At 41.3% G+C, this 19,926-nt stretch overlaps 1 protein-coding gene across 1 annotated transcript in view; it reads left to right on the top strand.

Moving 5' to 3' along the window:
- TRHDE (thyrotropin releasing hormone degrading enzyme) overlaps nt 1-19,926 on the top strand; it is a 1,005,415-nt gene that overhangs the window by 877,353 nt on the left and 108,136 nt on the right. The window contains exons 11-12 of the mRNA XM_040343984.1: nt 6,860-6,993; nt 7,093-7,148. Coding sequence (XP_040199918.1) covers nt 6,860-6,993; nt 7,093-7,148 — 190 coding nt within the window. The remainder of the gene's footprint in view (nt 1-6,859; nt 6,994-7,092; nt 7,149-19,926) is intronic.

Below are 19,926 nucleotides of genomic sequence, written 5' to 3'. Positions count from 1 at the left end.
GATCTAGGGAGTCAAAGCCCTCCAGGCCCTCCAACTGCTCCTTCTCCAGACACCGGGCAATCACCTTCTCCTCCGGGGTCAACCGCACATCAGATGGTGGTCCACCCCCCGTGCCCCTCTGGTGCTTCCTGATGGCGGCCACCTTATCCCGAACATGCCGCCTTAAATCATTTATTTTTTTCTGAATGTCCTTGGAGGTCTGGGACTCATTGCCAAGGGCACTTACATCACTGGCGATCGACTCCAGGATTACTTCTTTCCTGGCCCTGCTGGTCTGGCGACTCTGGGCGCCATGACGGAAGATATCATACCTCTCTATGGCCGAGATGAGGACAGCCTTCTCCTCTGGAGTGAAATTCTTCTACCTCCTGTCCTTCTCTGAATCCACAGCAGCCATCGCACAGCAAAAGTACCTTGCTTCAGGGGGGGAAAGCAGGATGTACTTTTGCGCTGGGCGGGCGCATGTCTGGGCGTATTTATGCGCTTGGCGTAAGCCGGTGGGCCGGCGTATCCCAGGAAGTTGCGCTGGCGTAGTTGTGAGCATGCGCACAGGGGAGCGATCATACGTCCACGTCACTGCGCATGCTCCGTTGATGATACACCGGGCGTAAGCCACTGCTCCACGCTCAGACCATCATTAGCATAAGGTCACACCCACTTATGCCGACTTACGCCTTCAAATTTACGTTACGCGGGCGCAACGTTGGGAGCAAGTGCTTTGTGAATACTTTGTTTGCCTCTCTGTTGTACTTCGGCGTAACGCATTTGAGCTGCGCTACGCCAGCATAAATATGCGCCGATCTACATGAATCTGGGCCTTTAACTGGGCTTAAAATATCATTTATGACAGTGTTATTTTAGGATTATAAAAATGCCTATACATGTATGTGTACCTATTGTTTAAGTTTCCCATTTCTGCTTTTGTGTTCTATTACATTTTTCTGCCTGAGGTTGTAAATTTAGATTAGCCTCATATCCACTAAACAAATCAATATACTATATTAGTAAAAACATGAAATGATTGTAGTCATTAATCTACCTGCCAACAAGGAGTACATTATTTTCATAATGTCATCTATGTGTGAACTACTAAGTTTGTGGGCTCACAATGGATTCAAAGTATTCATAACATTTGAAAGATGTTATACTATATTACAGTAATTGGTCAAGTTGAAACTTGTATTAGACCTAAGCAAATTGTAAAATGAACCCCAAACAAAACGTGTGATTTTGATTGTGTTTCAATATTGGGCAAGAGTACAACTTTAGTATATATTTTAAATTGTTTTGGATGCAGCAGGGAATGGTTAGTGTCTCTCTGTTTTTAATTTCCAATATTCCCCAACACGAAGTGTCACATAATTGTGAAGTCTAAGAAAAATGATAAGTCGTTTTCCAATTTTTTTACAAATAAATACCTGAAAAGTGTGGCATGCATTTGTATTCAGTCCCCTTTAATCCGATACCCCAACTAACATCTAGTACTTGACAAACCCAGTCTGCTTACCTGAATCACAAGGGATCCCAATATAAAGACAACTTTTTCAGCAGTATACATGCAAGGTGGAGAGCACAATGAACAACCAGTAATGTGCGGTTTAAATGGAGATATGCATTAAAAAATGCATGTCTGTGGTGTTCCACATGAAAAGACATCTCCTCCCCTGCCGCCAGTGCGAGGTCCCCCAGGTCACCAGGATGCGTTTTCCAGTCGGAGGTGGCCTGTGCATGCCAAGTACAAATGACTGTGTCACAGTGAGCCAAGGAGTCCCATTAACCCTTCCACTGTCAGGTCCGTAAACCCTACGGACCTACAGAAGTGCCTGCAGATGGCCAAGTAATTTCTCCCTCTGCTATAAGCCTATTGTTACTTCAATGACCATAAACTAGCAGAATTATTCAGCACACTCTGCTGAACAATTCTTTAACTCTGTTCAGAGTTATTAACCCCTAATGTGACTGCCCCTCACCCATGCCGCGGCTTCCCTGCCCAGTACCTCTCCACCCCTCGCCACTCTCTTCCACCTAAAACTGCCCCCCACTCTCCTCACCTATACCCTTCACCCCCTTCTTCCCCCCAGCACTGATTACCCCCTCCACCAGATCCGACCCCCCCCAGCAAACCCACTCCCAGCAGCTATCCTCATTAGCCGGCATCCCTCCTCTTCCACTCCCGCTGGCTTCAGGTGCTGCAGGAGGCTTGGGGGATCCATATGTGTCCCCATCACTCAGATCACCCCCCATAATGCCCCCACACCCCCGATCCATTGCTGCTCCAATTCTCTGTCTCCAAAAAAAAGAGATAGGGGGTCTGTTTAGACCTCTAATATCCCACCAAAGACACCCCCCAAAAAAATATATATATAACTGTTAAAAAAAATTAAAAAGGAAAAAAAATAGTAAGACCCTGAAACTGAGCTCACACTGTCTGCGTTCGGGGTCATGTACCCACACCCACACGGATGTCAGATTGGGAACAGCAGCTATGCCTGTGCAGCCATTGCATCTAAATTGAGATAAATGGGACTGACTGTACGGGGATGCATGGAACACCTGTGCATTTGTGTGCGGGTAAACATGGCACCCTATGGGTGTACACTTCAGTATGCCACATGTGAATGATGCTTTAGTAGTAATTTAGCAGGAATTATGTAAGTTATGTTGTGTGTATGTGCACTATTAATGATTTTTGCGTATTTTTTGAGAAAATATTGTTTTGCTAAACGTTTACGTAAATATCGCTCTGCCTTAAAAATCAGTAGCAGCTTCTTTTTATTCTGCTGGCCATGTGTTTTCAGAAAATGTATGGTTTGGGGGGGGGGGAGGGTATTTTACAAATTATGAAAGCTGTAAGTGAAAAAGTAAAACCTCTTGATTTTCTACGAAACGTTTGCGTACATCCGATTTTCACTAAAAGGCGCAATTTCAAATTTCCTAATATTTGTTATTTATTAACTCAATACAGGTTAAGATTTTATATTTACTAGGAATTTAGCAGGGATTTTGTAAAATTTTCTGTGTTTGTATCTGCTAATAATGTTTAGCTAAAATATTGCTTTGGTAAAACCAGTAGCACATTTTTTTTATTCTACAGGTAATATGCTTTCAGAAAATATATGGTTTGGGGGGGTATTTCACAAATTCTGAATACTGTAAAAATTAAAACCTTTTAGCAAAAATATTGTTTCGATAAACATTTGCGCAAATACCGCAGGGCCTAAAAATCAGTAGCACCTTCTTTTTATTTCAGAGGTCATATGCTTTTAGAAAATATATGGTTTGGGGGGACTTTTCCAAACTCTGAAAGCTGTAAGTGAAAAATGAATACCTCCAGATTTTTTGAGATATTTTGGGGTATGATTTTCACCATTTTGCAAAAAGGTGCAATTGAAAATTTACAATTATTTGTTATTTATTACCTCCATACAAGTTAAGCTTTTATATTTAATGTGGATTTAGCAGGAATTTTGTAAAATTTGCTGTGTTTTTATCTGCTTATAATGGTTTTAGTGTATTTTTTGCAAATATATTGGTTTGATAAACATTTGTGCAAATATCGTGGGGAATAAAAAATCGGTAGTACCTTCTTTTCATTCTATAGCTCCTATGCTTTCAGAAAATGTATGGTTTTGGGGGTCTTTCACAAATTCCGAAAGCTGTAAGGGAAAAATTAGAGAGATTTGGATATTTACACTTTTGCGTTTTCACTATTTCACAAAAAGGCACAATTTAAAAGTTACAAATATTTGTTATTTATTAACTCAATACAGGTTAAGCATTAATATTTAGTATGGATTTTGTAAAATTTGCTGTGTATTTATTTATCTGCTAATCATGATTTTAGTGGATTTTTAGCAAAAATATTGTTTTGATAAACATTTATGCAAATATCGTGGGACCTTAGAAATCAGTAGCACCTTCTTTTTATTTTACTGGTCATGTGCTTTCAGAAAATATATGGTTTGGGGGTCTTTTACAAATTTTGAAAGCTATAAGTGAAAAATGGAGCACAGGGCCTGGCAGCAAAAGGGTTAAAAGGGGGTGGCAGAGTTCTAATTGTATATAGAGAGATGTAATAATAATATGCAATTCAATAAACAAAGTTTTCATTACAACAATCAATGAATACAAAAAGGCCAAGATATCATTTGCCAAAAAATATAATGAGAATGATATTAAACACGATTGAGATCAGTTATAAATAAACAGATACCAAAACTTAGGCAGAATATATTGGCAGGAAAATGGGGAGAGGACCTATTTTTCCATTCCTCCTGATGTGAAGCCATCTAAGGGTTTAAAACTAACAGCTTCATTAAGATCAGAGGGGACTAGGATGAATCCGAACCAAGATTAGGAATTTAAGTTCAATCCTGAGTGGCAACTCAGGATTGCAAGTCTTCATACTATGGATATGTTTATAGGCTCTCCTCCAGAATTCTGCCTTTGTTTTACCCACCTTTGATGAGCCACAAACACATAACAATAAATGGACAACACCCATAGATTTGTAATTAGCATAATGTACTTTGAAGGTTTCCACATTTGGTGGCTTAAAATCAGATTCTGTACACATACATTTACAATAGCGACATGCTCCACATATGTAGATGCCCCTATATTTTCAAGGGACCTTTCGCATTTCTCCTCTGTATTCACTTTGAATGACACAATCTCTTATGGAGGTGGCGCTTTTAAAAGTTATAAGAAGAGTAGGGGGGACAAAGCCAACACACTGATCCATTGAAAGTAGATGCCAGTACTTTTGTATTATATTTCATTTTTTTTATCCTGGTTAGCAAATTTCATGATAATTCTGGTTGAATTATGGGACTTTTTTTCTTTTTTTGTACAAAAAAAACAATCCTAGTTGTTTTTAAAACTCATTTGTAATTCATTTTTATTTTTCAATCACCTGTTTCCTCATACACGTGTCTATGTTTTTGATGTTTTTGGCAGTGTTTTGAGTGTTTCAATTCTGAAAAACATGTTTTGTTTTAATTCTGTGTTTGAGAAACTACAGACGAATCTTTAGGAATCATTTCTTCAGATTCCTGAAAATTATTTTCACTGTGTGTGCCATTGATAGAAAAATAAAAATAGATTCTCTCACCGTGCCATGTGTATTACCTAATACCATAGTGGAAGAACACCTATGTGTGTGGTTGCCCAATTCGGAATGTTGTGTTTTTTCTAAAGTGGGCTTTTTGGCAGACTGTTCTTGTGACCCATCATCATTCCTTTGGCTTTTTTGGTCACCAAGCGCCTTCATGTTTAGAGGAAACTTATGAATACGCAGAAACAGAAGATAAGCTAGAAGGTGATTGTGAAACATTTAAATGACATTTTTTCCAAGTAATTACATATGACCAGCTTTGATCTGCCTAGCTGTTGACACAGCAGATCCCAAGTTGCCATCTTCATTTCTGATATCATGGGGAACCTCTTGTTCTTTTCTGTTCCTACAGACAGCTTCCTGATAATGATACAGCAAGGCTGCCTTCCTCTGACCACTGTATAGAACCTGAACCATATTAGTATACACATTATGACCACTGATAGTTATTCACAGTGATTATCTTGTTCCAATAACACATGAAAGTGGGTGGGATAGTGAGTGAACATGTTTCCCTTGAAGTTATTGAAAGTGTTGAAATAAAAAAAAAGGCAAGTATAAGGATTTCAGTGACTTTGACTAGGGTCAAATTGTAATGGCTAGACAAGTGGGTCAGAGCAACTCTAGAAATGCAGCTCTTGCTAGATGTTTTTTGGTCTGCAGTGGTCAGGACCTACCAAAAATTGTCCAAGGAAAGAAAACCAGAGAATAAGCAGCATGGTCATGGGTGGCCAAAACTCATTGGTGCAGGTAGGGAGGGAGGGCTGGCCTGTGTAGTCTAATCCAATTGAAGTGCTACTGTAGCTCAAGTTGCTGAAAAAGTTAATGCTGGTTCCGATAGAAAGGTGTCAGAATACACACTGCATCACAGTTTGTTGCATTTAAGGCTATGTAGCTAGAAACCAGTCACTGTACACATGCTGACTATGTCCATGGCCAAAAGCACCTACAATGGGACCACAGTGCAGTGAAAACAATTGTTTTTTAAATGGTGACTTGGCCTCCAAATTCCCAAGATCTTAATCCAATTGAGCACCTATGGGATGTGCTGGAAAAACAAGTCTGATTCATGGAGGCCCCACCTCACAACTTACAGGACTTAAATAATTTGTTACTGAGGGCTTGGTGCCAGATGCCACAACATACCTTCAGGGGTCTAGTGGAGTCCATGCCTTGACAGGTCAGGACAGTTTTGGTATTACAAGGGGGACCTACTCAATATTAGATGGGTGGTCATAATGTTATGGCTGATCAGTGTATGTCACATGCATATTTTCAGAGTGCAGGAGACACCAAAGAGAGAATATAGTGGATGAAGGTCCACTTGAATAAAAGATGCAGGTATAATCGGATAAAAAAATGTATTACTGATTAAATTTACACACATTTTTACGAGCAAAACTTCTTGTAATAAACAAAGATGTAAAGTATTTTTTTTAAGATAAAGGTTAGGGCATGCATATGCTGGGTATAAAGTTATTTGCCCTTTAGTGGTATAGTTGTAGTTTGTGCCGATCATGGAAACAGCTGCTGTGTAAATAATTTCAAACACGCTGTTATTTAGACTGAGAAAATTTCATCTGTAATGACTAACTAATTACTTCAGACAATTAGTGAACTTAATAAGCATAAAATACAGTTTATCATCCCTTTTTGTTTTTAATGTAACATGGTTTGCTAATTGTTTAGAAAACAGCAGAATTTTGAGTACATTAAATAATTTGCAGCTTTCTTTCTCTTTAGAATATCACCGAATAGCCACGTTGGATGAAAACAACTGGGTGCTGGGCAACATTGATCAAATTGGCTACTTTAGGGTTAACTACGATGTCAGGAACTGGAGATTACTGATCGACCAGCTAATGAGGGACTGTGAGGTACTGTAAGTTCTTGTTAAGTTTGTTTTGAAGGGATTTGTTTTGATCTAAAACTCCCTACTGGCATTATCATCCTAAATGGTTCCATTTTTCTCATAGGTCATTTCTGTCAGTAATCGAGCAGGACTGATCGATGATGCTTTCAATCTGGCAAGGTATGTTTTCTTACAGATGTCCAACTTAATGAGCAATCCTGTCAGCTATTGTTTGAAAGCTTCAGTGGAGAATGGGGGGTGCACCTCTTTAGTGTTCAATTTATGTGGATAGGTTTCACACTTGAAGAGGCATGGTTTTTCATTCAGCTTATCATGCATAACCCTTCTTATGTGTTTCACGTCACCATCACTCTGCCATCTGCAGTGCTCGCCACATTACTGATCAATAGCAGCTTCAGGGCATTTCCTTAGTTGCAAAGGCTTGATCAATTTTTCAGCAGGTTTATGCTTGAGATTAATGAATATCATCTTTTTTCTTTTGCTAATGAACAGGTTTAAAAATTACCAGGATGCCATATTACATTTTTTCAAGGGAAGCACCTTCATGCATCAGTTCTTGTATTGTTTTCATATATAACAGAACTTCTCAAGAATGATTGTTTCAGTCACCAAAAGAGATAGTTATATGATTTAAAATGTATCATATCATACTGATGTTAGCCCAGCTACTAATAAGGCTTTGTACAGCACTTGGTGTTTTGAGGTTTTCTGTTGCACATGGTTTCAAAAAGTATGTGATAAGATGTTAATTATAGTATTTTTATTGTTAGTATTTTTATAAGGGGGCGTGGCTTAGCAATGGACACGTGAGGATGTGCTTTCCGGAGCTCTGCACGAGAGAGAGCCGAGAACCCCCCCTGGATTGTGTGAGCACATTGCACTTACATGCCCGGGGACCACAAACACCCACCGATCATGGGGGAGCAGAAGGGACCCAAAATCGCCCACTATTTCCTGCGGAAGCACGCCGTCTCTTCTCCTGCTGCATTATTCCAGATGGCGCCGCCATCTTCAAGCGAATCGACTCTATGTTCCAGGATTTAATTTGGTCCCATCGCAAGCCTTGCATTAGGCTTCAACGCCTCCACCTTGAGAAACGTAGGGGCAGGGTTGGCTTTCAAGACATGAAAGCCTATTACAGGGTGGCTCACCTCACTAGGTTGGTGAATTGGCATTGCCACGCAAGGGCAAAACACTGGGTGGCCATGGAAATGGAGGATTCTAGAGATACGGCTGGCTCTGGATCACCACACCTCTGCTGAGGGACCTCGCTGAACCATCCCACACTAGGCAGCACACTCTCGGTGGCCAGAGTTTAATTTCGACACTCCTCTGTGTCTCCGCTACCCTCCCCTATGGTTCCAGTTCTTGGTAATCCAGAATTTATACCTGGCCTTCAGAACCCTCACTTCAAGCGACTGGCAGCAGCTAGCCGGCTCCATTTCTGTGACTTTGTGGGGCCCAACGGCCAACTCTCCTCTGAAGCTGGGGTGTCTGCTACAGACCTCCTGGACTTCTGGGGTGGCCTGCAGTCGCGCAACTTGACCAGTGGAGGGGTACACTCCCCCGTTCCGCACTAAGTGGGAAGCGGATCTCAGCGTCCAATTCACTGACTCCAAGAGGGAGAAGATTTTCCATTTTGCTCAGAAGTCCTCAATGGCCACCAGAGTCCAAGAGACCTGCTATAAAATCATAACCCAATGGTATAGAGTACCTACCACTCTACACCTTTTTTTTTCGCCGGTCCTTAGCCTATGTTGGTGTTGTGGCACCGTGGAGGGAACGATGCTGTACACTTTCTGGCCCTGTTCCAAGCTTTTTGTCTTGAGGTGACTCGCACGATCAAACACCTGACTGATGTCTCTCTGGAGGGGGACCCTGCAGCCTGTCTGCTTCACCTTTCGAAGCAACCCTTTAGGAAATACAAGGCTTCCATCCAGCTATTGAATGCTGCCAAGGCATGCATCCCCCTCTGTTGGAGATCGGAGAACCTGCCGGCGAAGTCCCTGTGGTTTTGAAGTGAGGGTTCTGAAGGCCAGGTAGAAATTCTGGATTACCAAGAACTGGAACCATAGGGGAGGGTAGTGGAGACACCGAGGAGTGCTGAAAGGCATCTCTGGCCACCGATAGTGTGAACGAATTAAGAGACATGGAGAATCTCACGGCCACCTTGCACAACAAGGAGGAGATCTTCCGGGAGACATGGAGACCCTGGCAGCACTTTATATACACGGACACTTACCTCCGAGAGGTTGCACAGTCAGGCTGACCCATTGGGCTGGCTCTGCTCCCAAGTCGGCAGGTGCGACCCCATTCTGCTCTACTCCCCTCTCACTTTCTGCTCTCTGCTTTCGCACTCCACTGGGCCTCCATCTTTCCTCTTCCTCTCCTACCCCTCACCTCTCTCCCTTTTCCCCATGACCCCTGACCCTGTATTTCCTCCCCTTTTCCCCTTCTGTACACACTTTTTCCTCCTAGTTATCACCCAGTCATGGGCTATTCTGATTAGATACTGTGAATATCCTAATGAGCATTACTTACTTTGTATGTCCCATGATTGGGCCCAACTGGCCTTTGGCATGCCCCGCCTCTCAACTAGCTGTAAAATTAAAAAATGTGTTGTATTATATAGCTCTGCATATGTTACTATAAGTTTTGGGTCGTGCAAGCAATTGTTTGGAGGCCTCCCCGGCTCTGCACACTGATGTTATTCCTGTACCGTGCCACTTTTTTGTGCTTTATTTACTGTTAATTGCTGGAGTATCTGATATGTTTACCTCATCTTATGACCCCTTTTGATCTTTCTGTCAGATTTTTATTATGTTTCTATGCTACTTGTGTTGACTGTTAACTGCACTTTCTATAAAAATAAAGGAATTACAAAAAAAAAAAGTTGGGGCAATTTAGTAAGATAGGAGAATTCCAGTGCTAGTAGAGCTGCTTATGGGAAATCTAGCAGATCTGTATATAATGTATTGTAATGCATTGTTAACAACTTTAAGTGCTCTTTCGCAAAGTGCAAAGCCATTCTATATTATTGAAGCCCTTAGCGGTGTTATATAGTGAGTGGTATCATCAAGAAAGGAAGATATTAGAAAGTCAGGCAGTGATTAAGGAGTGTGTCTTAGGGAGTAAATTAAAGTTTGGTACTCTAACTGTAACAACTCATACAGAACTTTATTCTGATGTTAAAGTGGATGTAAACCCAAATTATTTTTTTTGAGTGATTTTCTTCTTATTATTATTATTGTTATATTGCAGTGTGTGTGTCTGAGGTCACCTGATCACATATGCAACATTCCTATATTACCAGGAAGTATTGTGTGGGGGAGGGGTGGATTTCTCACTTTTTATACTTACACCCAGTAAGGCTGAATGAACTTGGGGCTGGTTCACATTAGTGCGCTGTGCAAGATTGCAAGTGATTTGCACCGCACTGCTGTTCAGATCACATGTGATGTCTGTGTGATGCGATTTCAGCCATACAAACTGTATGGCTGAAATCGCATCTCATTTGGACCAAACACGCACAGGACCCTTTTTTTGGTCCACACCAGAATGTTCACACCCATGCGATCCAATTCACGTCCTAACTGTCAGTTCGCAGTGCGATATGCAAGCTGAAATGGGGGTGTCATTATCATTGTATGACACTCCCCAGCAGTTTGTATATGGCAGTGTGAACTGCCGTGCAAGTCGGATGCGATGTGGGAACCTGCAGTGGATTCGCAGGGTTCCCGAATAACACCAGTGTGAACCGAGCCTTGGTGAGAGCAGTCAGGTGACATTTGTAGGCTGTATGCTTTGAGGCTTGGTTCACACTGGTGCGATTCAGGAACCCTGCGAATCCACTGCGGGTTCCCACATCGCACCCGACTAGCACGGCAGTTCACACTGCCATATGCGAACTGCTGGGGAGTGTCATACAATGGTAATATCACCCCCATTCCAGCTCGCATATCGCACTGCAAACTGACAGTTTGGACATGAATCGGATCGCATAGGTGTGAACACCCATGCGATTCTGGTGTGGACTGTTGCATATGTGATCAGGTGACCTCAGACACACCACATTGCAATATAACAATAATAATACGAAGAAGATCATTCAAGCTTCTACTCTGCCCAGCTCTGACTAAATACATCTCTCCTAATCACTTGTCTATGTATATTCTGCTGGCTGTTCACTGCACCATACATTTCCTCATCACACTGAACTGTGGATCACACCCCATATAATGGTAAACATCCAGGAAAGGCAGCCAATCCTGGGAGAGCTGGAGGGGAGGGGAGAGGAGAGGAGGGGAAGGGAGGGGGATGTGAATTGTGACCTTTTTACACAGGTTTTGCATGTGTCCAAGCTAGTGAACGAGATATGTAAATAACCTGCATGGGGGCGGAAAGGACTTTTTATTTAGACAGGTTTTTCTCTGCAAGTCTTTTTATTTTCACTGAACAATAAAAAGAGGATTGCTCAGAGCTGGATTAACTCTGTGTGGCAAGACTGGGCACAGATGGTGGGAAATCTTATTCTCTACATTGTGACATTAAAAAAAAAATGTGGGTTTACATCCACTTTAAATAGAATATCTAAATAAAATGAATTTAAATGAAAAGCAATGTTAAAGTGATACTAAAGTAAAATTTGTATTTAGAAATAGCAACCATGTTATACTTACCTGATCTGTGCAGTGGTTTTGCACAGAACAGCCCAGATTCTCCTCTTCTCTGGTCCTTCGTCAGGGCTCCTGGCCCCTCCCTCCTGCCGAGTGCCTCCACCGCTGCTCGGTGTGTCCATTTAGACCAGGGATCCTCAAACTACGGCCCTCCAGCTGTTGCGGAACTACACATCCCATGAGGCATTGTAAAACTCTGACATTCACAGACATGACTAGGCATGATGGGAATTGTAGTTTCTGAACAACTGGAGGGCCGTAGTTTGAAGACCCATGATTTAGACATTGAGCCACAATTTAACCCCTCCCCCTCTCTCCTCATTGGCTCACTGCCTTTGATTGACAGCAGTAGTAGCCAATGGCACCCCATTGCTGTCTCAGCCAATGAGGAGGGAGAGTTCCGGGAAGCCAGGACGCTTGTGCAACATCGCTGGATCAAGATGGGCTCAGGTGAGTATTAGGTGCGCTGAGGGGGGCTTCTGTACACTGAAGGTTTTTTATCTTAACGCATAGAATGCATTAAGATGAAAAAACCTTCTGATTTTAGAACTACTGTAACCACAGAAGCCCCGGAAGAATTCACCCCCTTCCTGACCGGGCCATTTTTTTTGCGATATGGAGCTGCGCCGCTTTAACTGACGATTGGGAAGTCGTGCGACACTTTACCCAAACAAAATGTATGTCCTTTTTTTCTGTACAAATAGAGCTCTCTTTTCGTGATATTTGATTACCTCTGTGTTTTTATTTTTTGCGCTATAAACAAAAAAATACGGACTATTTTTTGCTATAATAAATATCCCCCAAAAATATATAAAAAAAACGAATTTCTTCCTCAGTTTAGGCTGGTATGTATTCTTCTACATTTCTTTGGTAAAAAATATCACAATACGTGTATATTAATTGGTTTGCGCAAAAGTTATAGCGTATACATCTATGGCATTTTTATTATTATTTTTTACTAGTAATGGCGACGATCTGCGATTTTTATCAGGACTGCGACATTGCGGCGGACAGATCAGACACTTTTGACTCTACTTTAGGGCTATTGATCAATGCTTTAAATAGCCACTGATTACTGTGTAAATGTCATTGGCAGGGAAGGGGTTAACACTAGGTGGCGATCAAGGGGTTAATTGTGTTACCTAGTGAGTGATTCTAACAGTGGGGGGGGGGTACTGCCTGGGTGTGGGGACCAATAGTTGTTCCTAAGCATTAGGAACAACAGATGGCTCTCCTCACCCCTGACAGAACGGAGATCTGTCTGTTTACATTGACAGATCTCCTTCTCTGGAGCAATCACCAGTAGCCGGCAGCCATCAGGGCCGCCATTTACATATACAAGCACCTATGTCCTGCTGCTGGCGCACATCCTATATTCCTTAAAGTGCTCACCATACAGCTATGGCGTTTTGTGCAGGAGTGCCATTCTGGTCGGCTAGTGGTTAAAGTGTTTGTTAATCCATATACATATTAGGGTATTCATATAGTTCTCTCAGTAAATGTCGATTTTAATGTTTTTATTTTATACATTACTGGTAAATAGCTGATGATCCGCACAGTTCACCTTGCTTGCATGGTCAATTTGCATCCTCAGCTTCTAATCTTAGCTACAAGATACAATGTCGGTCTTGCTCACACTGCCCTCCCAGTCCTGACCTGTTTGATTGACAGGAGTTAGGAGTCAGGAGCTTCGCTATCAATAACTGTATGTCATGCCATTGCAAGCCCTTTACTTGTTTGATATGACCTCCAAGCAGGAGGCTTACTATCAGTATCCTCATGTTATGCCACTGCCGGACCTCTGCTTGCATTTAGCTTTTCCTTTTTGGTCTAATTCTTGCAGTAAATCCAAAGAAACCAACCCAGTATTAATGTGTTTTTTTTCTAAGCAAGAATGATGCTAGTACCAACTATTTACACTAACAAGAAAACACTACAAGATTTAAAAAGTGACAGCAGTCTATGCAGTATGGATATACTAAAACTATTTAGTGTATGTTATAGCTGGTCCATAATTTCCTTAGCGATCAGGGCTTTGGGTATTAAGCAGTCACTGTCTCTCTCGTAGTGCAGCTTTGGTGTTGTCTTATGGTAGAGTTCTCCTTTCAGTTTTGTCGTAGGCTTTTTTATCTTGAAAAGTGTGTAATCCTTCCCACTTAGTAGTACATCAGTCTCTATGAGGAGAGGCGTTCTGCCTGCAAACTTTTGATGGCAGCATAGTACTATAAATGCCATAAGTCAGCTATATCAAATGGTCAGATTATTGTTGATTCTTATTGATACCACTGCTATAAAGCTAAGATCCTGTGTTTAACCAGAACTCCTCTAAACAATGGTAAAAATTCTGCTTTGTCAGTAGTTTAATGTAGATACACATAAACCAATGCTATTTCACTTCCCTACTGTCAACTGGCCTTATGCAAACATTTGCTTAATTAAACAATAGCATGTGAAAATATGTTCCCACGTGAAAACTGAAAATCACAAATCTGGCTATAAAATCACAGCTTTATTGACAGGTGGTCCAGGTAGGAGGCTTGCTGTTTTCAATATACAGTACAAACTGTGGAATGCATCCAAGCTGCCCTTAGGTTATGCCACTGCCTGCCCTTTAATGTTGCAAGAATGCTATTTTTTAAAAGTATGCTGCATTGTTTCAAAGTTTTAAACAGTGTTGACATGTATCATGTTTAACATTATATATATAGCATGTTCACATACAGTATATGTTAATAATGACATTTCAGGCCTTGTACACACGGTCGGACCAAACCGATGTGACTGGTCCGTCGGACCGTTTTCATCGGTTCAGCTCTGAAATGGCCGTACGGCCTGATATGTGTACACACCGTCAGTCCAAAATCCGATCGGGTCAGAACATGGTGACGTCAAACACATGACGTGCTGAATAAAACGAAGTTCAATGCTTCCAAGCATGCGTCGACTTGATTCTGAGCACGCGCGGGTTTTGAACCGATGCTTTTCTGTACTAACGATGGGCAGCGGTCCATCGGTTCGGTTTTGAAGCATGTTTTACAATTTTGGACTGAAGGAAACCAGGCCTATACACACGGTCGGTTTGGTCCGATGAAACTGAACTTCGGTTCATTCTCATCGGTTCGGTCCGACCGTGTGTACGGGGCCTCCTAGGTACCCGACTTTTCAATAGAAGACCACACAGGGAGTGTTCCTTGTAGAATTTTGAGTGAGGATTAACCAGAAAAGTTATTTATCTAGATGGAGCATGTACAGTATGTTCTCCCCTCATTGCCTGTGTTTCTTACAATGTTTAAAATGTATAGCCATTCACATTGAATTCCATCTAAAAGTGGCTGTGTTTTTGGCAAAAAAAGCTCATAGAGATGCTTTTTGAAATAATACATGGTGTAACTATAGACAAAATAAGAAAATGACATATACAGTACAATGTCATTTGCATTAACACAGCAGTTCCCTGTAACATTGTTTTATTATGCAGTGATCCTGTCAGGAGATCCATTATATTACCAAAATTATAAAACAATATTTTAGAACTGTGGAAAGACTTTGATTTGACCACATACTGTAACTGCCATATTTGTTATAGAAGTTAGTCTGTTAAATGAGTGGGCCTTTATAGCAGTATTAAACCCAAAAGCAAACATTTATTATATTTCAGCTTACCAATTCTTATGCCGCGTACACACGATCATTTTTAGGCATGAAAAAAAAAAAAGTTTTTCGGCATGTAGAAAAAACGAAGTTTTTCCAACTTCATCATTAGAACGACGTTGCCCACACACCATCGTTTTTTAAAAATGCTCTAGCAAAGCGCGGTGACTTACAACAGCACCTTTAAAGGGGAAGTTCCATGTGGATGACGCCACCCTTGGGGCTGCTTTAGCTGATTCCGTGTTAGTAAAAGATGATTCGTGCTTTTTTGTCTGTTACAGCATGATGAATGTGCTTAGGCCTCGTACACATGACCGAGAAACTCGACAGAATCCATCAAGAAACTTGGTCGCAGAGCTTTTTTGCCGAGGAAACGGTTGTTTTTCATCGAGGAAACTCACGGGGAACTCGACGAGGAAAAAAGAGAACAAGTTCTCTTTTTCCCCGACGGAGTCTCAATTTCCTCGTCGTGTTCCTCGTCGGGCTGGTTTTCGGCGAGAAACGCGAGCGTGTGTATGCTAAGAAACCCGTGCAAACCCGTGCATGCTCACCGTCGGACCGTTTTCATCGGTTCAGCTCTGAAATGGCCGTACGGCCTGATATGTGTACACACCGTCAGTCCAAAATCCGATCGGGTCAGAACATGGTGACGTCAAACACATGACGTGCTGAATAAAACGAAGTTCAATGCTTCCAAGCATGCGTCGACTTGATTCTGAGCACGCGCGGGTTTTGAACCGATGCTTTTCTGTACTAACGATGGGCAGCGGTCCATCGGTTCGGTTTTGAAGCATGTTTTACAATTTTGGACTGAAGGAAACCAGGCCTATACACACGGTCGGTTTGGTCCGATGAAACTGAACTTCGGTTCATTCTCATCGGTTCGGTCCGACCGTGTGTACGGGGCCTCCTAGGTACCCGACTTTTCAATAGAAGACCACACAGGGAGTGTTCCTTGTAGAATTTTGAGTGAGGATTAACCAGAAAAGTTATTTATCTAGATGGAGCATGTACAGTATGTTCTCCCCTCATTGCCTGTGTTTCTTACAATGTTTAAAATGTATAGCCATTCACATTGAATTCCATCTAAAAGTGGCTGTGTTTTTGGCAAAAAAAAGCTCATAGAGATGCTTTTTGAAATAATACATGGTGTAACTATAGACAAAATAAGAAAATGACATATACAGTACAATGTCATTTGCATTAACACAGCAGTTCCCTGTAACATTGTTTTATTATGCAGTGATCCTGTCAGGAGATCCATTATATTACCAAAATTATAAAACAATATTTTAGAACTGTGGAAAGACTTTGATTTGACCACATACTGTAACTGCCATATTTGTTATAGAAGTTAGTCTGTTAAATGAGTGGGCCTTTATAGCAGTATTAAACCCAAAAGCAAACATTTATTATATTTCAGCTTACCAATTATTATGCCGCGTACACACGATCATTTTTAGGCATGAAAAAAAAAAAAGTTTTTCGGCATGTAGAAAAAACGAAGTTTTTCCAACTTCATCATTAGAACGACGTTGCCCACACACCATCGTTTTTTAAAAATGCTCTAGCAAAGCGCGGTGACTTACAACAGCACCTTTAAAGGGGAAGTTCCATGTGGATGACGCCACCCTTGGGGCTGCTTTAGCTGATTCCGTGTTAGTAAAAGATGATTCGTGCTTTTTTGTCTGTTACAGCATGATGAATGTGCTTAGGCCTCGTACACATGACCGAGAAACTCGACAGAATCCATCAAGAAACTTGGTCGCAGAGCTTTTTTGCCGAGGAAACGGTTGTTTTTCATCGAGGAAACTCACGGGGAACTCGACGAGGAAAAAAGAGAACAAGTTCTCTTTTTCCCCGACGGAGTCTCAATTTCCTCGTCGTGTTCCTCGTCGGGCTGGTTTTCGGCGAGAAACGCGAGCGTGTGTATGCTAAGAAACCCGTGCATGCTCAGAATAAAGTATGAGACGGGAGAGCACCTTCGGTAAAAGTAGCGTTTGTAATGGAGATAACACATTTTTCACGCTTTAACAGACTGAAAAGTGCAAATCATGTCTTACCAAACTTTTACTTAACACGCAGTAACATGAGATTAGCAAAAGCAGCCCCAAGGGTTGTGCCAGTGGAATCTAACTTCCCCTGCCGTTGTATGTGTTGTGCGTCACCGCGTTTGAGAACGAGGAGATTTGGTCTTGAGCGTGTGTACACAAAGCAAGCTTGTCGAGTTCCTCGACAAGCCTAACAAGGAACTCGTCGAAGAAAACGATGTGTCTTTTCCGACGAGTTCCTTGGTCGTGTGTACGAGGCCTTACTCCATTATGAACGGTATTTTTACCAGAACGAGCGCTCCCATCTCATAACTTGCTTCTGAGCATGCGCGGGTTTTAACATTGTTTTAGCCCACACACGATAATTTTTTACAACCCGAAAAACGACATTGTTTAAAACGTCGTTAAAAAAATGCAGCATGTTCGGATTTTTTTTTTACGTTTTTCAGAACCCGAAAAATGATGTGAAGCCCACACAAGATCATTTTAAATTACATTTTTTTAAAACAATGTTTTTTTCATGCCGAAAAATTATCGTGTGTACGCGGCATTAGACATGATGGCTGTGTTAACTTTATTTTTTCAGGTTTTCTTTCTTCTGTTTTTATCTGGTGATCCAGCCAGCAAGTGTGTTGTTTTTAAAAAGCACAAGCTCTCCCATAGATTGTTTTTAATAGATGAGACCAACCAATGATAGTCATGATTAAAACAATCAGATTTTTTTTTATTCATGCAAAACCTTTATCTCAAAAGGAAAAAAAGTGTTTGCTGTACCTGATTATAAAGTGTGAGCTGGAGTGTGGCTTCAATTTGTTAGTACATCTAAATCTGCTAATACTTTGAATACTACCCTCCCCCTCGAGACTGACAATTCTGCTCTCTGCTGTACCTCCTATTCTCATTCCTCCAGAGTTGTTTCTCACTAATACAGGAGTTGTGTTACTGGCCAAATTACCATTTGAAAACCGATGGAAAAGAGCCAAAGGAAAAAAAGCCACCACATCTAATGATTTGAATGCTATGATATATTACATTTTTGGATTGGGGTTTAATGCCACTTTGATTTAAAACTGTATATCAATATAACTAGAGTTGAGTAGACACCTGGATGTTCGGGTTCGACGGGTTCGGCCGAACTTGACCTGAAAAAAAAGTCTGGGTTCGGGACCCGAACTTGACCCGAACTTGACCCCGAACCTGAACCCCATTGAAGTCAATGGGGACCCAAACTTTTCAGTACTAAAATGTCTATAAAAAACTAATGTAAAGGGCTAGAGGGCTGCAAATGGCAGCAACATGTTGGTAAGAGCATGGCAAGTATGTGGATAGGGAAATAACTTAAAATAACATAAAATAAATAAAAATAAAAAAACACTGCAAAATATATTTTTTTGCCCTAAATGGGTGTATTTTGAATAGCAAAGAACAGTATCTAAAGTGTTTATCTCACACGTACAGATATGGAGGAAACACTGCAAACACTGGAGGAAACACTGCAAACACTGGAGGAAACACTGCAAAATATATTTGCTTGCCCTAAATGGGTGTTTTTTTAATAGAACAATAGAAATAACACTAGCTAAAGTGTTTATCTCACACCAACAGATATGGAGGAAACACTGCAAACATTTATTTTTTTGCCCTAAATAGATGTTTTTTGAATAGCACAATAGAAGAAAAGTATATAAAGGGTGTATCTCACAGTAACATATGCAGTGCTGGTGTAATTTGATTTCTGAAGCAGGACTGACTCCTATATATTTCTCTCCCTATAAGCAAAATCAGGAACCTTTCCCTAAAGTATCTAATGCAGAGTATCTCACGGGAACATATGCAGTGCTGGTGTAATTTGATTTCTGAAGCAGGACAGTCTGACTCCCATCTAATTCTGTCCCTCAGAGCAGCAGAAGTAGCCTTTCCCTATCCTATCCAAAGCAGAGTGATGAGCTGTGCTATGTGCCTCTAGCTTATATAGAGGCTGGGTCACATGCTGCACTGGCCAATCACAGCCATGCCATTAGTAGGCATGGCTGTGATGGCTTCTAGGTCACACGAGTAAAACAAATGGTGATTGGCTGCCATTACATTGCCGAACACCGAACCCGAACTTACAGCAAATTGTTCGGGTCCGGGTATCAAAAACCCAAAAGTCCGGTACGAACCCGAACTTTACAGTTCAGGTTCGCTCAACCCTAAATATAACCAATATATATTGACACTTTAAAATATATCCATTAAATAGTCTATGAGGAACTCAGAAAGTGAAAGAACTAGGCTTATGTAGATTGATACAGCGTAACTAAAGAGCAGAGCTAGTTGCAGAGCTCTTTACCTTGGTTGGGGCCTGCTTTGCTATTATATGTTGACAAGGAAGGTACAGATCCTAACCTTTAAAAACATGTATCATGTTATGAACCAAAGTGTTCTTTTTAAATCTTTCACCGACAGGCATTGTGCTCTATTTTTTACACTCAGGCGGCCAAACCATTTTTGCAATTTTCCCTTTGCTTTTTTTATTTTTCCCTTATAGCTTTCAGAATTTGTGAAAGACTCCCAAGC

The sequence above is a fragment of the Rana temporaria genome, chromosome 3 (assembly GCF_905171775.1).
Source record: "Rana temporaria chromosome 3, aRanTem1.1, whole genome shotgun sequence".
Classification (NCBI taxonomy): Eukaryota; Metazoa; Chordata; class Amphibia; order Anura; family Ranidae; genus Rana; species Rana temporaria.
Note: the sequence above shows the minus strand (reverse complement) of the source record. Positions and strands in the feature narration are given on the sequence as shown.